This window comes from Oreochromis niloticus, linkage group LG6 (genome assembly GCF_001858045.2).
Source record: "Oreochromis niloticus isolate F11D_XX linkage group LG6, O_niloticus_UMD_NMBU, whole genome shotgun sequence".
Lineage (NCBI taxonomy): Eukaryota > Metazoa > Chordata > Actinopteri > Cichliformes > Cichlidae > Oreochromis > Oreochromis niloticus.
The window spans coordinates 12,132,033-12,152,621 of NC_031971.2; the positions used below are offsets into that span (position 1 = coordinate 12,132,033).

The 20,589-nt window shown below is 41.2% G+C and overlaps 1 protein-coding gene across 1 annotated transcript in view; it reads left to right on the plus strand.

Moving 5' to 3' along the window:
* The window catches only part of LOC100698530 (collagen alpha-1(XI) chain), a 42,761-nt gene that overhangs the window by 9,753 nt on the left and 12,419 nt on the right, over positions 1 to 20,589 (plus strand). The window contains exons 2-40 of the mRNA XM_003457765.5: positions 472 to 639; positions 740 to 831; positions 1,193 to 1,314; positions 1,933 to 2,095; positions 3,206 to 3,328; positions 4,208 to 4,327; positions 4,442 to 4,570; positions 4,665 to 4,712; positions 5,924 to 5,965; positions 6,107 to 6,169; positions 6,260 to 6,334; positions 6,880 to 6,963; positions 7,082 to 7,138; positions 7,973 to 8,026; positions 8,137 to 8,190; positions 8,302 to 8,355; positions 8,439 to 8,492; positions 8,576 to 8,629; positions 8,719 to 8,763; positions 9,677 to 9,730; positions 12,121 to 12,165; positions 12,241 to 12,294; positions 12,377 to 12,421; positions 12,497 to 12,550; positions 12,642 to 12,686; positions 12,771 to 12,824; positions 14,863 to 14,907; positions 15,056 to 15,217; positions 15,317 to 15,370; positions 15,453 to 15,506; positions 15,595 to 15,639; positions 17,412 to 17,465; positions 17,578 to 17,622; positions 17,701 to 17,754; positions 19,123 to 19,176; positions 19,279 to 19,332; positions 19,444 to 19,551; positions 19,636 to 19,725; positions 19,817 to 19,870. Coding sequence (XP_003457813.2) covers positions 472 to 639; positions 740 to 831; positions 1,193 to 1,314; positions 1,933 to 2,095; positions 3,206 to 3,328; positions 4,208 to 4,327; positions 4,442 to 4,570; positions 4,665 to 4,712; positions 5,924 to 5,965; positions 6,107 to 6,169; positions 6,260 to 6,334; positions 6,880 to 6,963; positions 7,082 to 7,138; positions 7,973 to 8,026; positions 8,137 to 8,190; positions 8,302 to 8,355; positions 8,439 to 8,492; positions 8,576 to 8,629; positions 8,719 to 8,763; positions 9,677 to 9,730; positions 12,121 to 12,165; positions 12,241 to 12,294; positions 12,377 to 12,421; positions 12,497 to 12,550; positions 12,642 to 12,686; positions 12,771 to 12,824; positions 14,863 to 14,907; positions 15,056 to 15,217; positions 15,317 to 15,370; positions 15,453 to 15,506; positions 15,595 to 15,639; positions 17,412 to 17,465; positions 17,578 to 17,622; positions 17,701 to 17,754; positions 19,123 to 19,176; positions 19,279 to 19,332; positions 19,444 to 19,551; positions 19,636 to 19,725; positions 19,817 to 19,870 — 2,825 coding nt within the window. The remainder of the gene's footprint in view (positions 1 to 471; positions 640 to 739; positions 832 to 1,192; positions 1,315 to 1,932; positions 2,096 to 3,205; positions 3,329 to 4,207; positions 4,328 to 4,441; positions 4,571 to 4,664; positions 4,713 to 5,923; positions 5,966 to 6,106; positions 6,170 to 6,259; positions 6,335 to 6,879; positions 6,964 to 7,081; positions 7,139 to 7,972; positions 8,027 to 8,136; positions 8,191 to 8,301; positions 8,356 to 8,438; positions 8,493 to 8,575; positions 8,630 to 8,718; positions 8,764 to 9,676; positions 9,731 to 12,120; positions 12,166 to 12,240; positions 12,295 to 12,376; positions 12,422 to 12,496; positions 12,551 to 12,641; positions 12,687 to 12,770; positions 12,825 to 14,862; positions 14,908 to 15,055; positions 15,218 to 15,316; positions 15,371 to 15,452; positions 15,507 to 15,594; positions 15,640 to 17,411; positions 17,466 to 17,577; positions 17,623 to 17,700; positions 17,755 to 19,122; positions 19,177 to 19,278; positions 19,333 to 19,443; positions 19,552 to 19,635; positions 19,726 to 19,816; positions 19,871 to 20,589) is intronic.

Consider the following 20,589-nt stretch of genomic DNA (forward strand, 5'->3'; position numbering starts at 1 on the left):
AACATCACCCCACAAACTTTAGAGGAGACAGCACACATAACAGCATTTGAGCACAAGGTTTTCAGTTTGCTTTTCAATTAACTGCTGAGGAACTTCTTTGTTTTTAATTGGTTGGTTACTGGCTGGCTGTTCAGTGGGGTTAATGAGAGAAGGCACAGCAATGATGAGCATGTATTGCATGAGCATGGCAGCAAGTGCAGCCTTAGAAAATGAAGGAGGGAGTTGCTTTGCATACATTTTCCCATTTTCCCACATGACTTTTGACCGTGTCAAACGTCTGCCACTTGTCGCTGGCAGCAGAGCACACTGCTGTGCATGCCAGTGTGCGATTATGGTAAAAAGCATGCATCATAAGAGTGTCACTTTTGAGTCTGAAAGAGCTGTAATTTAGATGCCATCTAGGCTGACTTGACAAATACCTGAAAATTCAGGCCATCATCACACCCACTCAGTGCTCTTGTCTTCTGGCAGTTGGTCCTGTCGATGTCCTGAAGGTCCTGGAGGTATCGGAGGACATGGAGGGCGTGTCGTTAGAGGCAGGGCTGTGCATCAGCAGAGAGGGGAGAGATGAGCCAGACCTCTCCTTTAAAATCAATAAGAAGATTCAGCTGAGTGCTCCCACCATGCAATTTTTCCCTGGTGAGTTTTGATATGAGTCTGTAGACTTGCTTGGCAAAAGAAATGAAAATGAATCTGTTTTTTTAAAATATATATTTTCTTTTTCATGCTTTCTTCCCAGATTCTCCATTCCCTGTGAATTTCTCAGTGGTGACAACAGTTAGAGCTCTGAAAGGCTCACAGGTCTTTCTCCTCTCCCTGTATGACTCGCAGGTACGCATCACACATGCACCACTTTCAAGCTAAACACCGAACCTCATCTGTCTGCATTTTGGACTGTGTCCATGATACATTTTATAATGAAGTTATGTCACCATACTAAGATATGAAACACTGGATCTGCACCTATCTGCTTTTTTATGATTTTTATGCTGCAGTTACAAAAATAAAAAGTCCCCTAACCTAAAACCTGCTTTTTTCTGGTTGGATGCATCCTACGATGGCTACAGGAAACAAATCCATGCATTCCTGTGTGCATATCAATTACAAGGAAATCTTGGAGGTCTTTCTTTCTTATGATCATTTCATGAATATGACATGTTTTCCTTCTGGTCTCTGTGTCTGCATCTGTCAGGGCACACAGCAGCTGGGCATAGAGATCGGCCGCTCTCCTGTATTCCTGTATGAGGACCATGAGGGCCAGCCCCCTCCAGACCTTTACCCCACTTTTAGGAAGGTCAACCTGGCTGATGGCAAGTGGGTGACTACACACATACACAGCCACCCATGATGATGTTTCTGTGTTCTTATTTCTTTCTTTATTCATGTGTTTAAGGCAGATGACGTGTGGTAATACGTGCTATGTGCTTTTCGTCTTTAGTCCCAGGACAGAAGAACATAACAATGAACAGAGGAGTAGAATTTTTAAGAAGCATTTAGTAGTATTAATATGAGGGGGAAAAAGAGACTATTAATGTTAGTAAAAACATCATATGTGAATCTGTTACTGTTTAGGCTTCCTTCTTCCTTCTCTCACCACAACCGGTCACAGCAGATGGCCCCGCCCCTCCCTGAGCCTGGTTCTGCTGGAGGTTTCTTCCTGTTAAAAGGGAGTTTTTCCTTCCCACTGTCGCCAAAGTGCTTGCTCATAGGGGGTCATATGATTGTTGTTGGGTTTTTTCTCTGTATTGTAGGGTCTACCTTACAATATAAAGCGGTGACTTGAGGTGACTGCTGTTGTGATTTGGCGCTATATAAATAAAATTGAATTGAATTGAAAATATGCTCAGATCTTTCTCTGTACTTACAGGCACACCTTCTCAACCAGCAGGAGCTTTGGACAGAGTAACCTTCTTCTTCTCTCTTTGTTATTAGTTGGCACAGAATAGCCTACAGTGTGGATGGGCAGTCAGTGACTCTCTACCTGGACTGTGAGAAGCTGAACACCCTTGACCTGCTCAGAGGTCACGACCCCCACGTCAGCACTGAGGGTGTTACCGTGTTTGGAACACGGCTGCTGGATGAAGACGTGTTTGAGGTAGATCGGTGAGACAGAGCGGGTTACAAGTGAAATGTCAATTGAGCCGTGGCGAAGGTCATTGCTAATTGTAATGTACGGTGGCCCATAGAGGTCAAACTTAAAAAACCCCACCAACAAATAGGAAAATGCTGCAAAAGCACACAAAACAGTGGAAGTTGAATAAATTCTATACTCAGTTGTGTTTGGTGAGATTTTTTTCCTAGTTCCATTATATTTTAATCATCTTCAGATATGTTTTGCGTGCTTTTGCAGCATTTTTCTTTTCTCAAGTTGCAGTGCATTTGAGCTCTCAGGGCCACCATGGAAATGTCTTTTTTTTGCAGTGTGTTTAGTAAAACCAGAAGCTTATTTGTCTTTGATAAAAACTATAAAAACATGCAAAAAACACAAACGATGAGGACCCACAATAAGGTCTTTGTGTGTGGTGAGGAGGTGTCTCTGCTTGTTGCCGCTTGTTTGATTTGTCAGTCAAATAGTAAGAAATGAATCGAGCCTTTTCCCCGTTGCATCGCCCTCCAGTGGTTGTGTGGGTGGATGCAGTGCAGTTTAAGTTCTTGAGCGCTTAAATTTCTTAATATTATTTACTGGTGTATTTATTAATATTTGTTCCTGGAGCTCATCTGTGGATATTGCAAAAAATGAATAAGCCATTAAAATAAACAAATCGGTGCACACTTTAAAAGCATCTGCGGTCGTTTTGACACAGATGCAAAATGTGCAAACTGTAACCTTTGCTTTGTCAGGTGGTCCAGCTGCTTAAGTGAACAACTCCCAGGCCTGTTTGGCTTGGACTCGGTGTGCGTTAATGTGTGTGTACATGTGTAAAACAGAGAGAAGAAGAAAGAGCTTGTGTCTGTCTTAACTGGCTCCATTTGAGGCTGAAGCTCTGGAGACGATTAAGTGCGGAGCGGCGATAAAAACAGCCCGTTAAGTCACTTTGATCCGTCTAAATGAACACAGAAGATAGAGATGTTACAGACACGTGGATGGGCCAGTGATATTGTACAGTGATTACAAGTAATGGCATCCTTAACGTGCATTCCTGACAGCTAAAGTGGAGTCTCAGACTTTGCCGAGTTCAGCTTGGTGTGTGTTTCTGGGACACAGGGAGACATCCAGCAGCTACTGATCATCGACGACCCCAGAGCAGCGGAGACGTACTGTCAGGACTACATCCCAGACTGTGACGCACCTTTACCCTACAACAGCATATTAACAAAGGCCGAAGAGGTAAGTCCTCTTTAACGGTGAGTCAGAGAGAAGGAAGGGAAATGAGCGGCGAGTTTCACAGGCTCATTCCACAACCGTAAGGCATCTCAGGTGTTGAATGCTGTAAATCCACTCTGTCATTTTAAAATTAAAGGTGTCCCCCCAAGGTTACAAGCGGCAGGGAAACTTTTACCAGTATTTATGGGCATTTTAGAAACCAGATATGACAAAAAAGACAAATGGTTTAATTACACTATGCTGGTCATATTTCTCTTCTCTGAAATCCTCTAGGTGTCATAAATTAAAAGCTATGAAAATATGTTCACTGTGTGGAGGGAAAGATCATTAGCTCACACTATTTTAGTTGCCACTATGTAATAAATTTTTTCTCCCAGACACGCACTCATGCCTCTTATTGTAGCTGCATTTTGAGAAGCACCACAGGGCTGTTTATTTCCCTTGTATCTTAAAATAAAGTCATAAAAGCTACCAGTTCTCCCCCTCTTACATTTTATCTCTTTCTCTGTTTCTTCCCGTGCTTGTAGTGAAGCACATTACATGGCTCTTGTGGTTCAGAGTAGCTCGCCAGGGTCCGTCTGCCAACGGACCACACTTCTGGGAAAAGCTTCAAATCCTCTTCCTCTTCCCATTGGCTTCAAGTTCAAAACAGACGGAAAGAATCCTGTTTTACTGGGTTCAGTTTGTTTTTAATGTAGCACCAATAGAAATGCAACCAGGAAGCCAATAGAACACATGGAATTAGGGCACCGCTAAAAAACCGGAGTAGGCTGCACCTTTTTTAGAGTCCAACAGGCTGGGAGAGGAAGTTTAAACATCCGTTATGTCGTTAAAGGCCTCAAATTTTTCATCTACTTTGATTCAATTTTACTTGCACTTTAGGTGGAGAGACCGCCAAAGAAACATGTGGTTGAAGAGTACGGAGAGTTTGACTTCAGCGACCTCTATGATGACTCCTATGTTTCCACGGTGACTGCCGGTCCAAATGTCACAGAGTACGAGGTGAGACTGAGCAGCATGGACAGCATCACAAACTCGGACCTATTGTGTCTGTTTGTCCTCCATCTGCTTCTTTCTGTCCTTCACCGTTTGTGTCTGCACGTGTCTGTCGGATAGATCATAGAGTACGAAGACTACGACAACACAACAAACTACCACCACGTGAACGAGTATGAGTATGAGGAAGAATATGATGAACGCTATGGACCTGCGGAGAGAGAGCGGGAATTCTCCATTGACGCACAGGTACCATCAACACATTTATCCAATTTTACATGTAAACATACAGAAAACTTGCCTCGCAGTCATCTACAATAATGATGCTCACTCTTCTTGTCAGGATATACCAGAGAAAGGACAGAAAGGAGAGCCAGGGTATTTGGGAGCGGTAAGAAAAGAGATGATACTTCATCAGTTTACACATTCTGAACACTTTTTAATGAACATTAAAACACTGTGACTTTTACTTTCCACAATAACGAGTTAACGCCACAAAACACACCTCTCAGTTTTTCGTGTATTTCATGTACTTTAAAAATGTTTTTTGTTGGGGAGCTGAAGTGTAAATGCACCTGTCTCTAAAGCACTTGATAACTTCTGGTGATTAACGGCCCTGGATTGTACTTCATACTTGTTTCGTTCACTACTGAATTCTTTGCCTCAAAGATTTTATCTCCCTTTGCTGGTACTGCAACTTCTGCATACGTGTCCATTTCACAGTTTGCCTCTCCACAACGTAAAACGGGCTCAGTGGACCGGCGTGTCTATTACATGTTTTAGACCTGTTAGAGGATGAGAGGCCAGCTGCCGTGATAAGGTTTCAGAAGCTCTGCTATATAAGCAGCGACCTGTCCATGTAGAGCTTTATATGAATCGACAGAATTTTAAAGTCCATTCTAAATTTCACTAAAAGTCAGTGAAGGGATGCAAGAATAGGTGAGATAAATGACCGGCGGCAAGTTAATAAATGCCTGAAGGATTAACAGATGGTCAGACAAAGACTGACTGTAGACGACTGGACACAGAAGGGCAACAAGGCACAGGTGTAAATAGCCGCAGACGACAATACAAGAGGGGGAAAGCAAAATTGGACATCAGACACCAGAGACAAATAACTACCAAAATAAAACAGGAAGTGAGACTAGAAAGTAAACAGGAAATGCAGACACGTGGAGAGCTGGGGAAACTGACACAAGAGAATGAGACAGAAAACTCTGCAGATTTTAATGTCAAAGGAGGGTTCGAACTCTATGGTTATTGCATCAGCAGCTTTTTAGCAACTTTTGTATCGTTTTACATACCCCGCTCTGTAACTTTACATACATAATTTCATAATTGTTTGTAAAGGTGGACTTCATGGCTAGGTGCTTAAATTTTATATCTATCTATCTATCTATCTATCTATCTATCTATCTATCTATCTATCTATCTATCTATCTATCTATCTCTACAATATTAATATTAACAATTACTGTTAACTAATATCTGCTCAGGTATCAGGTACAGCGTGCATACAAATCCTGTTTTAAGAGGTTTGAGTGGTTGTATTTTACCAAAATAACCTGAATGTAAAAACTTTTTTTGATGTGAAATTTTTAGGGAACACAGATCACAGGACCCTATGGACCTCCAGGGCCCGAGGTTAGCGATGCTTACTGCATGAGATATAACATGAAACCCAATTTCATTCACTATTTAAGAAAAAGAACAAACGTTTTAATTGTTCAGATTAAATAGATTCAGTCATACTGACTTGCTGACTGCTTATCTGTGTATTTGCAGGGAGAGCCGGGGCCTCCTGGAGTCACGGGACCGGTGGGACCTCGAGGAGACGCTGGAGAGCCGGTGAGGACTGCCCTCTGTATTCTGAGTGAATGGCTGAGTGCTCCACACATCGACAAGTCTCCATAAATGTTCTCATATCTCTCCTGTCAGGGTCCTCCGGGGCGGCCAGGCCTTAATGGTGTTGATGGGATACCAGGTCCCCCAGGAAACATCATGCTTATACCGGTAACACAAAGATAGCACAGCGTTGCCCGAGGCTAACAAGCTGCATTAATGTTGCTGCAGCAGTCATTTGGTCCTGTTAACCTTCAACAAAACCTTAGGGCAAATGGGAATGTTTGAATGGCAGTAATGCCAGAGGAATGGGTTGTTTGGAGGTAGTTACAGAAATGATCCATCTGTTTGCCTCTGAAAGCTTTTATAGTGCACGTTTTTGTTTACAGCAAAATATATTTGGTGCAGTTTCTGTGTCAAATCAGGTGATTGAGGGTGATCATTTATTTTACTGATCTCTTTAAAAATGTATCACTTGTGCTGAGATCTGGTGGCTGTCAGTCCCACAGCATAGCATTCATGTTGCTGTCAGAATCATAAAACAATGAAACGTTTTACAGCTTATTTATTCTGGCTTCAAAATGCCTTCCATCTGCACCTTCTTATGCAAGACCAGAGCAGCAGTGCAATGCAATGGCCACTGGGAGGAGTATTTAGTTTAACTTGTGAGTATCATGTCCGCTCAACTGTGTGGGTGTCTTTGCCTCTGTGTGTAGTTCCACTCAGGTGGCGATCCAAAGACAGGTTCTGTGGTTTCTGCACAAGAAGCACAAGCTCAGGCCATCCTGCAGCAGACCAAGGTATACAAACGGTTGCATGCTGCACATACAGCTTACTCAGAACTGTAGCTTAAAAATAGCTCTGAAGATTATTAAAACCAGACTATCTCTTCTATACTGGTTCTTCTTTGTCTCCTAGCTGGCTATGAAGGGACCTCCAGGGCCACTTGGCCTCAGGGGAAGACCTGGGCCACTGGTGAGTGCATCCCTCATTATTTATGTAAACTCTGACAGCCCAGAGGATTTTAAAAGTTATTTCTTACACAGTACTTGGCAGTTGAAGCATTTGCAGGATATAGCGAGTAATTTACGAAAGTTTGCGTGTGCCCCCGTCAGCGTGCACTTGTGATTGACAAGTCATTTGGCAGTGAGCATATCCTGGATAATCTAAAGATGGCCATAATTTACAAAATCAACTTCATGTTGTCTTCCCTATGACCAAAATCTTGAAACTCAGCTCATAAACTAAGCAAGAAAAATGTTTACTGAAGTCACCAAGAGCAGAACCAGGGGCCGCTTTTTCCATAGATTTCTGTACAACTGGAAGTCTTTACAACCAGATGAGTCGCCCTCTGCTGGACATCAAAAAGAATGCAGGTTTCGGGCTCTTAGGGCTGGAATCTGAGTGCATCTCTTTTATTTAACCATTAATGACCTATGCAGTGACAATTGTGTCTGTATATAAATATATGCACACACTGCCTATCCTTGGACCATGTAATATGTATTAAATATATTTATGTGAATATCTGCAGCATATGATAGCACCTATCGTTCACATTTTTCACCTGTAACCTGATATATGAGAGTGCATAAACATAGATTTGATTCATGTAGTGTGTGCATATGTGCATTTAAAAGGTTGGGTGGTTGCTCATGTAACTGAAACATTCATTTGTCTGTGTGTATTCTTCCTAAACAAACACTTCCAATTTTCATTTTTTTTCTTTTTTTAATATATATTTGCAATTTTTTAAAATTCTTACTATTAAATAAATACGTCAATAATATCAATATGTTCTTTTCTCAGGGTGCACCAGGCCCTTCTGGGCTGAAGGGAGCCACTGGTGACATGGGACCACCAGTAAGTTAAACACACTGGAGCACCAGTTAGACTCTGTTTCTTAAGTTGCCGATGGTGAATTGTGTTATCACCTGGATCTTGTTCCTTTGATGATTTTCTTTTTCCTGTAGGGCCCTCCAGGACAGCCAGGTATCTCCGGTCAGAATGGGCGACTTGGGAAACGGGTGTGAATACTTACTACAGTTTTATTGTTGAAACTGTTATATACATGGATTTAAAGTAGTTATTTCTGTGACTAACCTACTACCATGTCTGGGTCTCTGTGTGTTTTTTAGGGTCGAGCAGGTGCAGATGGGGGTCGTGGTGAAATAGGGGAGACCGGAGCAAAGGTGAGCTAAAGTCTCAGTCACACTTCACTTTTGGGTCTCCTTAAACTGAGACATTAACTTTCTCATTTTCATCTTTCTTTAAGGGAGACAGGGGATTTGATGGCTTGCCTGGTCTCCCTGGAGACAAAGGGCATAAAGTAAGTTATGTGGCTGAAAAAGTTCCTGTTAAGTAGATAACTCTGAATAGCGCTTGTCAACTCCCATGTGTGTAATTTCTCAGGGCGACAGAGGGAAGCCAGGCCCTGTAGGTCCTCCGGGAGAGCTGGGAGAAAAGGTGAGAGGTCGTGGCAGTTGTAGGTGTATTTCATGCTTGCAGGTGCTTCTCCTTATGGTTATTCATGTTTGCTTTTTTTTTTTAAACAGGGTTCTCAGGGGCCACCTGGGCCGAGAGGACAACCAGGTGATGCTGTGAGTGTTTACACAAACACACCTTAGTGCCATTCAGCATATTCAGTTAGACCTTTTGCCATTTTTGGAGTCAGTGAGTGATGTATTACACATTGTTTGTTACTTTTCTTAAATGTAATGCAGTATGCTACTTAATTACTCACCGGAGAAAGTAATTTGTTACACTACTCACTAGATTGCTTTCTCGGTAACATGACCTGGAACGCACCGTCACATAATCATCCATTAACAATATAAACCTTATGCTACAGTCCCACACACCAACACAAATTGCTGTCCTAATGAGGACACACATGGGATCTTTCTGTTAGTGTTTGCATACGAACACAAAGTCAGAAACTCAAAACCAAGATGAAAACTAGCCCAAAGTCACTTTAAAGCGACCTCCACAGTGATTCGACTTTAGAAACATGAACAGGTAGAAACAAAGGCGACAGGCCTGACTGCTCATCACTGCCTTTGTTACTTGTTGAACTTTAGGCTGGACTGGAGTTAACACACACTCGGCTTCACCATCACTTTGGGTTCTGGGATAGCTTTGTGTTAACATGCTATTTGTGCAGATACTTGCAATGAACTGACATAGTGATAGTAGTATGATGCAATTGTTTATGTCCTGGATGCAGTTTGCTCTTTACCATTGCAGCTCTTGTCGATTTGTCCAATTAAAATAAAACTAACCTTAAGTTGTGAGTTTGTATTAATGTTAGATAGAAAGCACTTAAGCATAGAAAAAAGGGCTGGTATGAATGAGGTAAGTTGTATAAAGCACTTTGAGTGCTGTGTAAGAACCAGTCAGTTTGAGACTTAAGTTTGCAACAGAAAGCGGTGGCTAAAATGCGGCTGCAAGATGGTGCACAATCTCTACTGCATGATACATTATCTTATTTATATTAACTGATCTGTGTTTCAGGGACCCAGAGGTATGACTGGCCCCAGAGGTCGGCCCGGTCCCCCAGGCATGCAAGTGAGTGTGAACCTTGTCATTTTTAATGCACCACCTTTTCACACATTAACATCTACAGCTAACAACAGCAGACAATGTAAGATAAGAGTGATTACAGCTCTGTGCCAACTCTGCGTTTAGCCATGAAAAAAACTCTCTTTTACATCAGCCACATGAATCCAGCTGTGGTGTAACTATCAGATAATTCCAGGAGATAATACCTAATCACAAAGTTGCACCACTTCTCCATTTGTTAACATTGTGTTATGTAATTCTTATCTGAGAAAGAGACTGTTTGCTGGCCTGAAGCCGTTTCATTTTGTGTAACGTATGTTTGCACTTGTAGCAACACACGTTCGCGCTTGTCAGCATCCGACAATGCTCTTTGCTTGGTTTAAATTTATTCATTTATGTTGGTTCATTACGCTTTAAAAGCCTCAAGCAGGAAAGGTGGTATACCTAAACCAGTGGTGCAGTTGATCATTTTTAAATTGTTTCCAGTCCCAGGGGTTTTATGTAACAAGCTTTGGAAAAAAAAAGTGTAGGGGAAATACACCCTCCTCCTTACAGCTGAAGGACACTTAAAAATTCTAATAATGACCTGAAATATCATTAGATTATAACGCCATCGAATATTACATATCAGTGAAAGGGAAACTTCTACTATTACGAGTACAATGGAAAATGAAATAAGATTCACATGGGATGACAACCAGGTGTTTGGACTCCAGACAGAAAGGTGTTGATGCTGATCAAGCTGGAATTGGTTATAGAACCATCTCTAAAGAGTTCGAACGTCACCAGTCCGCAGTCAAACAGATTGTATACAGATGGACAAAATTTAAGAACAGCCGTCGACAGAGTTCAGTGCAAGAGCAAAAGTGGTAGAAATGCTGTCGACAGACCTGACGTGCACAGTTTATGTGAGTAAATCCAGTCTGAAGCTGTTTTGCACAAAGAAAAGGACAAAAATGCCTCTAAAACAATGTGCAGGACTGATCAAAAGTTACCCAAAGTGTTTCATTGTAGCTTATTGCTTCACAAGCAATAGTTTTACTTCTGCACACCACCACAGTGGATGTTAAAAACAATTAAGATCTGATTGAAGCACACCCTTTTGTCTTTAATTCAGGGGTTACAACTGTTTATGAATAGCAGCTATTTTTATACACAGTCCATCATTTTCACATGTCCAAAAGTTACTGGACAGTTGAGTGACAAGCAGCCTCATGGCTGTGAGTCCTGTTCCCTCATCTAGTCATGACAAGTTAAACTCATGACAGGAGTTGGTTCCCAGCATTGTTCATCTTCTTCTTGGTAGTCGTTTACTGGAACTCTCGATATAAGGCCCAAAGAAATGTTGATGCAAGTCAAGAAGGATGAAAAATCAAAATAAGCCTATCAGATACAACCAACAATCTGGTAGATTCTTAAAATGTAGAAATGCACTGACCAGCTCATCAACATCAAAAGACTTGAAACCTGAGACCATGGAAGACAACTGAAGTGGAGTGCTAAATTCTTTCCTTGGTAAAGAAAACCAACTAGGAACATTATCAAGGATGTAAACGAATCATTGTCAAGGCCTACAGTCCAGAGACACCGTTACAAGGTGAAAAACAGGGGTTATACTCAAGAAGAGGAAAGCCAGGTAAGAGACACACAACATCTAAAAGAGTCTGCACAGCTCTGAGTGCATCTCAAGGGAGGAAACACAATATTTTGGTGACGTCCGTGGTTTCTGAAATAGCCTCTGAAAATGGGATTTTATTAAAAGGAAAAAGTTTTATTCCTGAACAGTTAATGTTATACTTGAAAGCTTAAAGCTGCAAGTCTGTCCTTCAATCACATCTCGATTGTTTGATGTTTTTTTAAAGTGATTGTTTGAATACTTATGGACCTTATTGTATGTTTTCCTCACACAAACATGTGATTTCTGCTCATTTTCCTCAACAAAAAAGAATTTTAAAAAAATCTGTAAGTCTGAAATATTTAACTCAATATTTAAATATGTAAAATGTTTGTTTCATTTGTTCACTTCTCTTTTCCACTTAGGACTTAGAGGATTAATCTGATGATGTTTCAGCTTATAGTTCCAGAGAAATCTAAACAATGGCAGCTGTATGGCTTCTTTGTTTACTCAGACATTATTTTTTGTAGCAATAAAGAGTTCATATGACAGAAAAAGTTACTGGCAGAAAGTACACCTCATGCAAAGACATTATCTTACACAGGAAGTAGCAGCTCACAGTCGGCCCACAAAACAATGCACGTCTTTAGCCAGAGTCTTATTATTCTGAACAAAAACCTCATGTGCTTTAGATGCTTTGGTTTAGAGGCCACATAAGTAGATTTGAGGATATAAAAAATGTAGTCTCCTTCTTTAACTGCCATCCTTTTTCTTCTCACAGGGCATTCGAGGAATTGATGGGGCTCAGGGTTCAAAGGGAAATATAGTAAGTAATATAAAAGCTGAAGACCCCAGATCTATATTGATCTGTTCTGATGACATCATGTCTCCTCTGTGACAGGGACCGCCAGGAGAAGTAGGAGCACCCGGACAGCAGGGCAACCCTGGAATCATTGTAAAAGCAGTGAACACTCACAAATGTAACTCAGCTGCATACATGTATGTAAGGAAATGCTAATCCTCTGTCTCTGCTCCAGGGTTTTCCTGGTCCTCAGGGGTTAGTAGGGCTGCCAGGAGAGAAAGTAAGAGTCTTTTACTTGGATTCTTTCCTCAGAGCAAAGAGAATCTCAGTTGACTGACTCATCTTTGTCTCACAGGGTCCTCAAGGGAAGAAGGGGATGAGAGGCTTGCCAGGAAATGACGGGCCCCCAGTCAGTAAATGCACACTTGTATTTCTTTACTTTTGTGATCGCTTGTGACATGATGCACTCGCTCAACTTCAACACATCGTCTTGTCTACAGGGTCACCCTGGACGAGAAGGTACCCCGGGGGAAAAAGGACTGCCAGTACGTTTGTTGTCTCTGTTGAGGATTCATGTTGTTTTCATGGTATTACAACTGACTAGAATATGTGAATATGCTCATTTCTAGGGTCCTCCAGGTGTCCAAGGCCCTGTTGGATACCCTGGGCAACGAGGAGTTAAGGTAGAAAATGCACCCTGGTTTGGAGACATATGGATATATGAATATATTAATTTGTATATTTCTGGATATATTAAAAGGCAGAGTGAGGTTTCCAGTTGGTAGGGTTAATCTTGTCTTTCAATATTTTTATTGCTTTTTGCAACAGCATACAAAGGTTTGTTTTCCCCGTAATATGCTGCAGTAATAGAAACCCTTTCCCCCACCCTCACCTCCCACCCTGCTCTCTACCAAACCTACATCAAACAAAAAAAAAGAAAAAAAGAAAAAACAAAACACATAGAATATATATATTTTAAAAAAAGCACATAGAATATATATACATTTGTACAATATGTGGTATTTATACAACTTCAAGACATGAACAATAAAAAAAATAGCTAGCATATACTAAACCATTTTCTCCTCATCCACATTCCTGCAGGAGTTGTCCGATGTTTACTTCTTTTATAAAGTTTTTAAATGGCTTCCAAATTTCATCGAAATATGTTAACTTGTCTTTTAGAAAATACGTTATCCTTTCCATTGCCATACACTGTGCCAAAGAATTTATCCAAGCACCAATAGCAGGAGGATCGGTAGGGTTAATCTTATGTGTATGTAACCACATGGTATCAACTGACACTACAGCAACACTGGCAGAGGAAACTTCTCTGTGAAGATATATGAAGTTCTAAAAAGAAAACATTTTTACAATTCAGTAAATATATATAGCATACTTTGATCAGCCACAATATCAGAACCGCAACTTATGTTGCCAAAACAGGCTCATCAAAGCATGGACTTCTCAAGATAACTGAAGTGACCACTAAGTCTTGTAACTTGTGAGTGGGTTGTCAGAGAGACAAATCCCACTGAGGTCTTAGGAATTTGAAATCAATTCCATTTTATCACAACAGTAGCCTGAAGGCACAATTTTCAGGTAAAGACCCTACAATGATAGAAAACCCCCTATGAGCAAGCGCTTGGCAACAGCGGCAAGGAAAAACTCCCTTTTAACAGGAAGAAACCTCCAGCAGGAGCAGGGTTAGGGAGGGAGAAGCCCTATGTAACAACTGGTTGGGACTAAGGGGAGGCAGGCAGGACAACTGTGGAAGAGAGCCAGAGATTAATAATAGCTAATGATAAACACAGAGAGTCAACACTTTGTGATGTTCCTCAGTCTATTCCTGAATAATCTGTAGCAGGAGGCATTACCCCGTTTAAAGAGGCCATTGTTATTAGGGAATACATCTGCCATGAAGGTGTGTATGTGGTCTATAACCATGTACAGGGAAGTGGTACTCGCCAAAGTAATATCCACATGAACGCCAAGGTTTCCGAGCAGATCATTGTTTCCTGCTGCCATCTCTGCCCCAGGTGAACAACACACACTGAGCATGTGCAATGTAAATCAAAACATGACTCATCAGAGCAGCCCTTATCTCAATGCTCCACTGTCCACCTCTGACGCTCTTGTGCCCGTTGTAGCAGTGGAGAGGGGTCAGCACGGGTACTCTGAAAGGTTTATGCAGCTCTGTAAGCCGCAAGCTGTGATGCACTGCATGTTCTGTCACCTTCCTGTCAGAGCCAGCAGCGTGTTTTTGCTGCAGTTTGTGCTACTGTAGCTCTACATGTGCATTTATGTGCCATGGGCGCCGATGACTCAATCGCCGGTTCCCAGTTTGTCCCTTCCTGGAACACATTTGGAAGGTATTAAGGAGTGCATGCTGGGAACACGCCGCAAGACCTACTGCTACAGAGATGCTCTGACCCAGTCATCTCAGTTTGACCCTATGAGTGACTCAGGTCCTCAACATTTTCTCATATTTTTGCTTCCAGCACACCAGCTTTAAAAACAGATTGTATACGTGCTGCGAGAGGAATCAGTTTTTACTATTGTGACTGATCAGGATTCGTCAGCGCACTCAAAATGTGTTATTCTTCCACATTAGATTTCACCATATGCTAAAGTCAGGAACAGCCAACTGTGACATTGTATCATGTGTTCTCTGTTTACTTGTTGACTTCCAGCTTTGTTGTCTATCTTCCTGTTTGACAGGGAGCAGATGGGCTCAGAGGTTTAAAGGGCAGCAAAGGAGAGAAGGTAACAAAGACAGAGAAACAGCGCAATCTGTCCTAAAATACAGTATATAATGAATTTGTTCCAGAACCATCTGTGGTTTTATGCTGTCTGTTAAATTATCTGGACATTCCTTTGTCTTCCTGTCTCCTCTTCTTTGCTGTGCCTGCAGGGAGAGGATGGTTTTCCAGGGGCAAAGGGGGAGATGGGAGCAAAGGGGGATGTTGGGGACAATGGAGCTCCAGGGTCTCGAGGCGAAGATGGACCTGAAGGTCCCAAAGGCCAGTTGGGTCCCCAGGGGGAGGCTGGACTTATTGGTATTCCCGGAGAGAAGGTACAGAGCAAATCATAGCTGATCAGTAAAAGTATCATTGAATAATCCTAACTGATATTGCACAACATGTATTAGGAGTCATGCTGCCTCTCTTTTTAGGGTAAACTGGGAGTACCTGGACTGCCAGGATTTCCAGGGCGACAGGGGCCAAAGGTGAACTAAACTGAATGAAAGTAAACCAGATGTTGAAGATATAATGTACGCAAAGCAAATCTGTGCGTCTTTTTCCTCCCAGGGATCTGATGGGTTTCCTGGTTCAGTGGGAGCTTTGGGAGAAAAAGGGAAAAAAGTAAGTAGAGGGTTTGACATCGTGATTATATTTTCTCTGAAAAATTATGCTTTTTCCTTCAATATTCTTCTTTTGTCCTCTAAATCAGGGCCCTGCAGGACAACCAGGAAGCGCAGGCCAGAGGGGACCAAATGTGAGTGTCATCTCAAAACAGATATTTGAGTAATGGGAGCCAGAAAGGACACGGTCAAGGATGCATTGTCTCACTTTATATCGGGGTCATTCTGGCTCAAATCAGCACGGGCTTTCTGCTTGAATCTTTCATTTCCATAAAAGTTTTATGGTGCAAAAATAAATATGATGATTTTGGTGAAATGTTTGCTTCATATATCAAATAGTTTTCAAGGCATTTTTTTGAAAAAATCGACCCATTTTCAGGCCTTTTCTTCTCTCATTGAAATCTGCAGCAATGTCTGAACATGAGTATCTCAAAAACTATTAAAGATAAAAGCCTGAAAATTTCAGTGGCCCTTCTTACCATCAAGATGAATCAGACTCTGTGATTTGAAACAAATATTAAAGTTTTAGCTAGTTAAAAAGTGAAAAAAAGAAATCCTGCACTCTTGCAAAGTCCTATATTGGAACATAGACTAATAAAAAGGTTTAATATTGCAAAAGACAATTAGTGGCAATTTCTGAATAGCATGTAGTTGAATTTCACAGTACTGTCAAGTAAAACGTGTCAATATTTTATGCTAAATTCTTAGTCACAAATGAAGAAAATGCTATAAAGTTTTTATATAAATTGAAGAAGGACAAGAAAATTGGCTGATTTGATCATAGACTATAATTGTCTTTTTTTGTAACCTTTTTTGTACGTCTTCAGCTATGGCCTGCATCTTATCAACATATCCCATCAGCTGCAACATCACTGAGTTTTCACAAAGCAGCAATCATCAGAATCAGCCCTCATTTTGAACTTATTTTGACCTCATTTGCAAATTTCTGTGACTGTATGTTGCACAGATATTATGGCAGTGACAAAATCTCTCCACAGAAAGATTCACATATAAACATCTGAAAGTACTACCTTTGTAGTAAAACTGGCACATTGCCGCTGCCACATTACGGACACACTGTTCAGAAAGATGCAGCACATCTCCATTCAGATAAAATCTGATGCATGAAGAATTTTACGATCACATCTTCACATCTTTCCCAGAATGGTTTCTTCTCCTGTCCTCTCCTCTCTTGAAAGAAATTGAGCCATACTGTATAGAAAATATGGTCATCGCCATGGTGATGTCACCAATCGGTTTGTGAAGCCCTGTTTTAAAACCTCAGTGCTTTTGTCACTCCCATGCTCCAGAGTGTCGATTCATCAGCGATCAAGCCTGGTTAGCAAAATTCTGAAGTTATGGGTGAAGAGCATAGCCACATGTATCTGCTAATTAGACCAAAGTAACAAACAAGCATCAGACACAACAAACACAGGCGAGAGAGACAGTTTAGTGACACAGATTAGAGGAGTTTAAGACTGGCAGAAAACTCGCTGCTACAGCTCCCTGCATTTGCACATCTGTCAAAGGTGTGCAGAAAGGCTGTGATCCTTGAACTTTAAGCCTTCAAAATGAATTAAACAGGTGAGTTATCAAAAACTCCAGGCCTTTACAGTGTCATGAAGGACTAAATTAGCTATAGAGGCAAAAAAAAAAAACTGTAATTGAAGCTGTAAATATGGTTACATCTGCTCTAAATTTATTCACTGACCCACTTTAACAGGAAACCTCTAGTGGCTGTTCAAAAAATTACATTTTGGCACTTCCCCATTGACTTTTTTGTTTTTGAGCCTCACAGGTTGCCACTTGCCCAGCAGTAATGTACACGCTTCTGCAGAAGCACTATCTTCCTTCTCAGATCTGTACAGGTTTGTGTGCCCTAACTTTGATGTTTCTTCCTTGGCAGGGTGCACGAGGTGCCAGGGGAGCGAGAGGGCCTACTGGTAAATCAGGAGAAAAGGTTTGTTGACTGTATTGTTAGCCAATGGCAAAATCCTGTCACCATTAGCTATGGTTTAATATTTTTACCCATTACCGCCTCCATGTTCTTCTTCTCTCTTATATTTTCATAGGGTGCTTCAGGACATGATGGCCCACCAGGACCATCTGGAGAAAGGGTAAGAAAAATACTTTTAACATATAATATACACTTATCTTTAGATTTTGCTGTTTATAGGCTATTTTCTGTTTTTTAGGGACCTCAAGGGCTACAGGGAAGGAATGGAGAGCCGGGACCTAAAGGAGCAGTTGTGAGTGCAGTACAGAGATATGTAGACACATTCACAAAATTTCACACATACAGTGATGTGAAAAAAAGTTTTTTTCTCAGGCGTGTATGCAGTCCTGTGAAAAGTTAAGTACACCCCATGATTCAGAACCGCTTTCAGCAGCAATAACATTTTCTGCATGTCTTCATTAGTCTCTCATAGGATTGTGGAGGAATTTTGGTCCACTTTACTTTACAGTTTTGCTTTAGCTCATTGAGGTTTGCGAGCATTCATTTATGAACAGCTCTCTCAAGGTCCCAATATAGTATTTCAACTAGATTCAGACGTGTTGTTTGACCAGGCTATTGTAACACCTTGATTCTTTTGTTTTCCAGCCGTTCTGTTGTAGATTTACTGCTGTGCTTTAGATCGTGGTCATGTTACATGACCCAGTTTCGGCCAAACTTCAGCTGTCACAGATTATCTCATATTTGATTCTAGAATAGTTTGATAAACAGAGGAGTTCATGTTTAACTCACTGACTGCAAGATGCCCAGGTCCTGTGACTGCAAAATAAGTCCAAATCCCCAGCCCTCCATCACTGTGTTTGACAGTTGGTATGAGATGTTTGAGCCGATATGCTGTGTTTGGTTTTCCCCAAACATGGTGCTGTGCATGCATCATAGCCAAACATCTCCACTTTGTTCTCAACGTTATTCCAGAGGTCTTCTGCTTTGTTCTGATAAAACTTTGCAAACTTAAGCTGTACTGCCATGTTCTTTTAGAAAGTCATGAATGTTAAGATGTAACCTGTTAACCGAGGCCTGTAGAGTCTAACCTTGGGGTGAATTTGCTAGGAAATCCACTCCCGGGAAGATTGTGGTATTATGTTAATGCATATCCAAATGCACCAGACCATTAAACTACCAAAACATCTGCTTCTATAGAGGTGTTTGTGCTTGTTGATGATCATTTAATCAAGTGCATTTGATTACCCACTCCCGATTGCTCTTTATCCTCTTAAATCCTGTGGAAGCATTAAGAGTGCATTTAGTTTTTCACGGGACTGCAAATGGTGCAGTGGAGACTTATTTTTGACATAGATGTACATTTAGAACTGATTCATTGCTGTTTACAACTTCTTCTTGTAAGAAAAAAAATAGGCCAAGTTAGGAGGAAACCGAGTTTGTAGATCAAGCTGAAATTCTGTACAGTAAAAATACAAACAAAAAAACCTGTTTTGGCTAGAAGATGAATTTGACCTTTAAGTGATTATTCGATATTCTACAGTTCTAAACTATTACCAGGTTCATGACTTGTTTAAAAGGTTTAAGGTGAAGGGTATTTTGCCACCTCATATTTAACTTCCTGAGCTCCTGTTCATTTCTCACCAAGTGTCTCTGTGTGTAGGGTCCAGCTGGGAAAGATGGGCTTCCAGGTCACCCAGGTCAAAGAGGAGAGCCGGTGAGTGAGGTCATGGGTCATTGGTTAAAGATGTTCTTTTTGTTTCCCCACACACAAAAACTCATCAGAACATGCTTTATTTCCATATTTTCTATGCTGCAGGGATTCCAAGGAAAGACTGGACCTCCAGGACCTTCAGGTGTGGTAGGGCCTCAGGTAAGCACGAAAGTGTGAATCCTTACTGTAATTTATATATCTTCGTCTTCATGTGCTGAATGTTTTCATTGGTATTACTGAGCCAGTAACATTGTTATATTTTTTTTTCAGGGCAAATCAGGAGAGCCCGGCCCACCAGGGGACCGAGGTCACCCAGGAGCACCAGGTGTACCTGGAGAGCATGGTTTACCTGGGACTGCTGGGAAGGAAGGTGGAAAGGTCAGTCCACATTCTCAGGTCCACAGTGTATTATAGAAACACAACGCAAGCTTCAATTTCACTATGCTTTTCATTTCCTCTCAGGGGGACCCAGGTTTACCTGGGACATCTGGGAAGAATGGACCTCCAGGCATGAAAGGCTTCAGAGGGAGCAGAGGAGCCCCGGGCATTATGGTAACACACACGCATTAATATTTAGTTCTTACTTTCTTAAGATTAGGAATAATATAAGATATAAATTCAAAATGATGTGTGACATTTCCAGGGACCTCCTGGTCTGAAAGGTGGATCGGGACCTCGTGGATCACCAGGAGCCATAGTGAGTCTTCACCATGTCTTCTGGTTTTGTGTTTGTTGCATAGTTATAAAGTAGAATATTTCAATCATTTTAACCATTTTTGCTAGACTGTGATCAGGTGATTTCCGATTCACACATTCACTATAAAAATTTAAACAAAGACAGAAATGACACAATGGAGAGAAACCACTTGAGAGATCTTGAATACAAACCCATAACTATCAGAGTCAAGCGTGGTTAGTAATCCCAGCAGATCTTAATGCAGTCCTACATCACCTAATGGCACAGCTGTTACCCTTTTTTTGCTTCCTCTTGGTAAATCACACTTGTGGCACACTATTTAAGCTGATAGATACAGTCGCTACTGCCTGTGCAAGCCACTTTGTAAACCCCCTCAACCCTTGCTGACAATCAAAGTAAAGTCCCAGAATATACTGACAAACATAATTTGCTGCAGATGGATAAAACAATCCGATCTCAACTAAAATGGTCCTGAGAGAAATGGTGACTGTATGACAAATATTCTCCTTTCCCTATAAAAAGCTAATCATTTTCTTTAAAACAGCCAAACCAGAAAACATCAAGCCATTCATGTTGTTGCCCTAGCAAGCACAGTTTGTAGCTCCCTGTAGTGTGGTTGAAGTAAAACCTAAAAAGAAAAAGCCAAAAGCACTTTTTAAATAGTATTTGGCATATATGCTATTTATGTAGAGTGTTTGTATTTTCCTACAATGACTTAA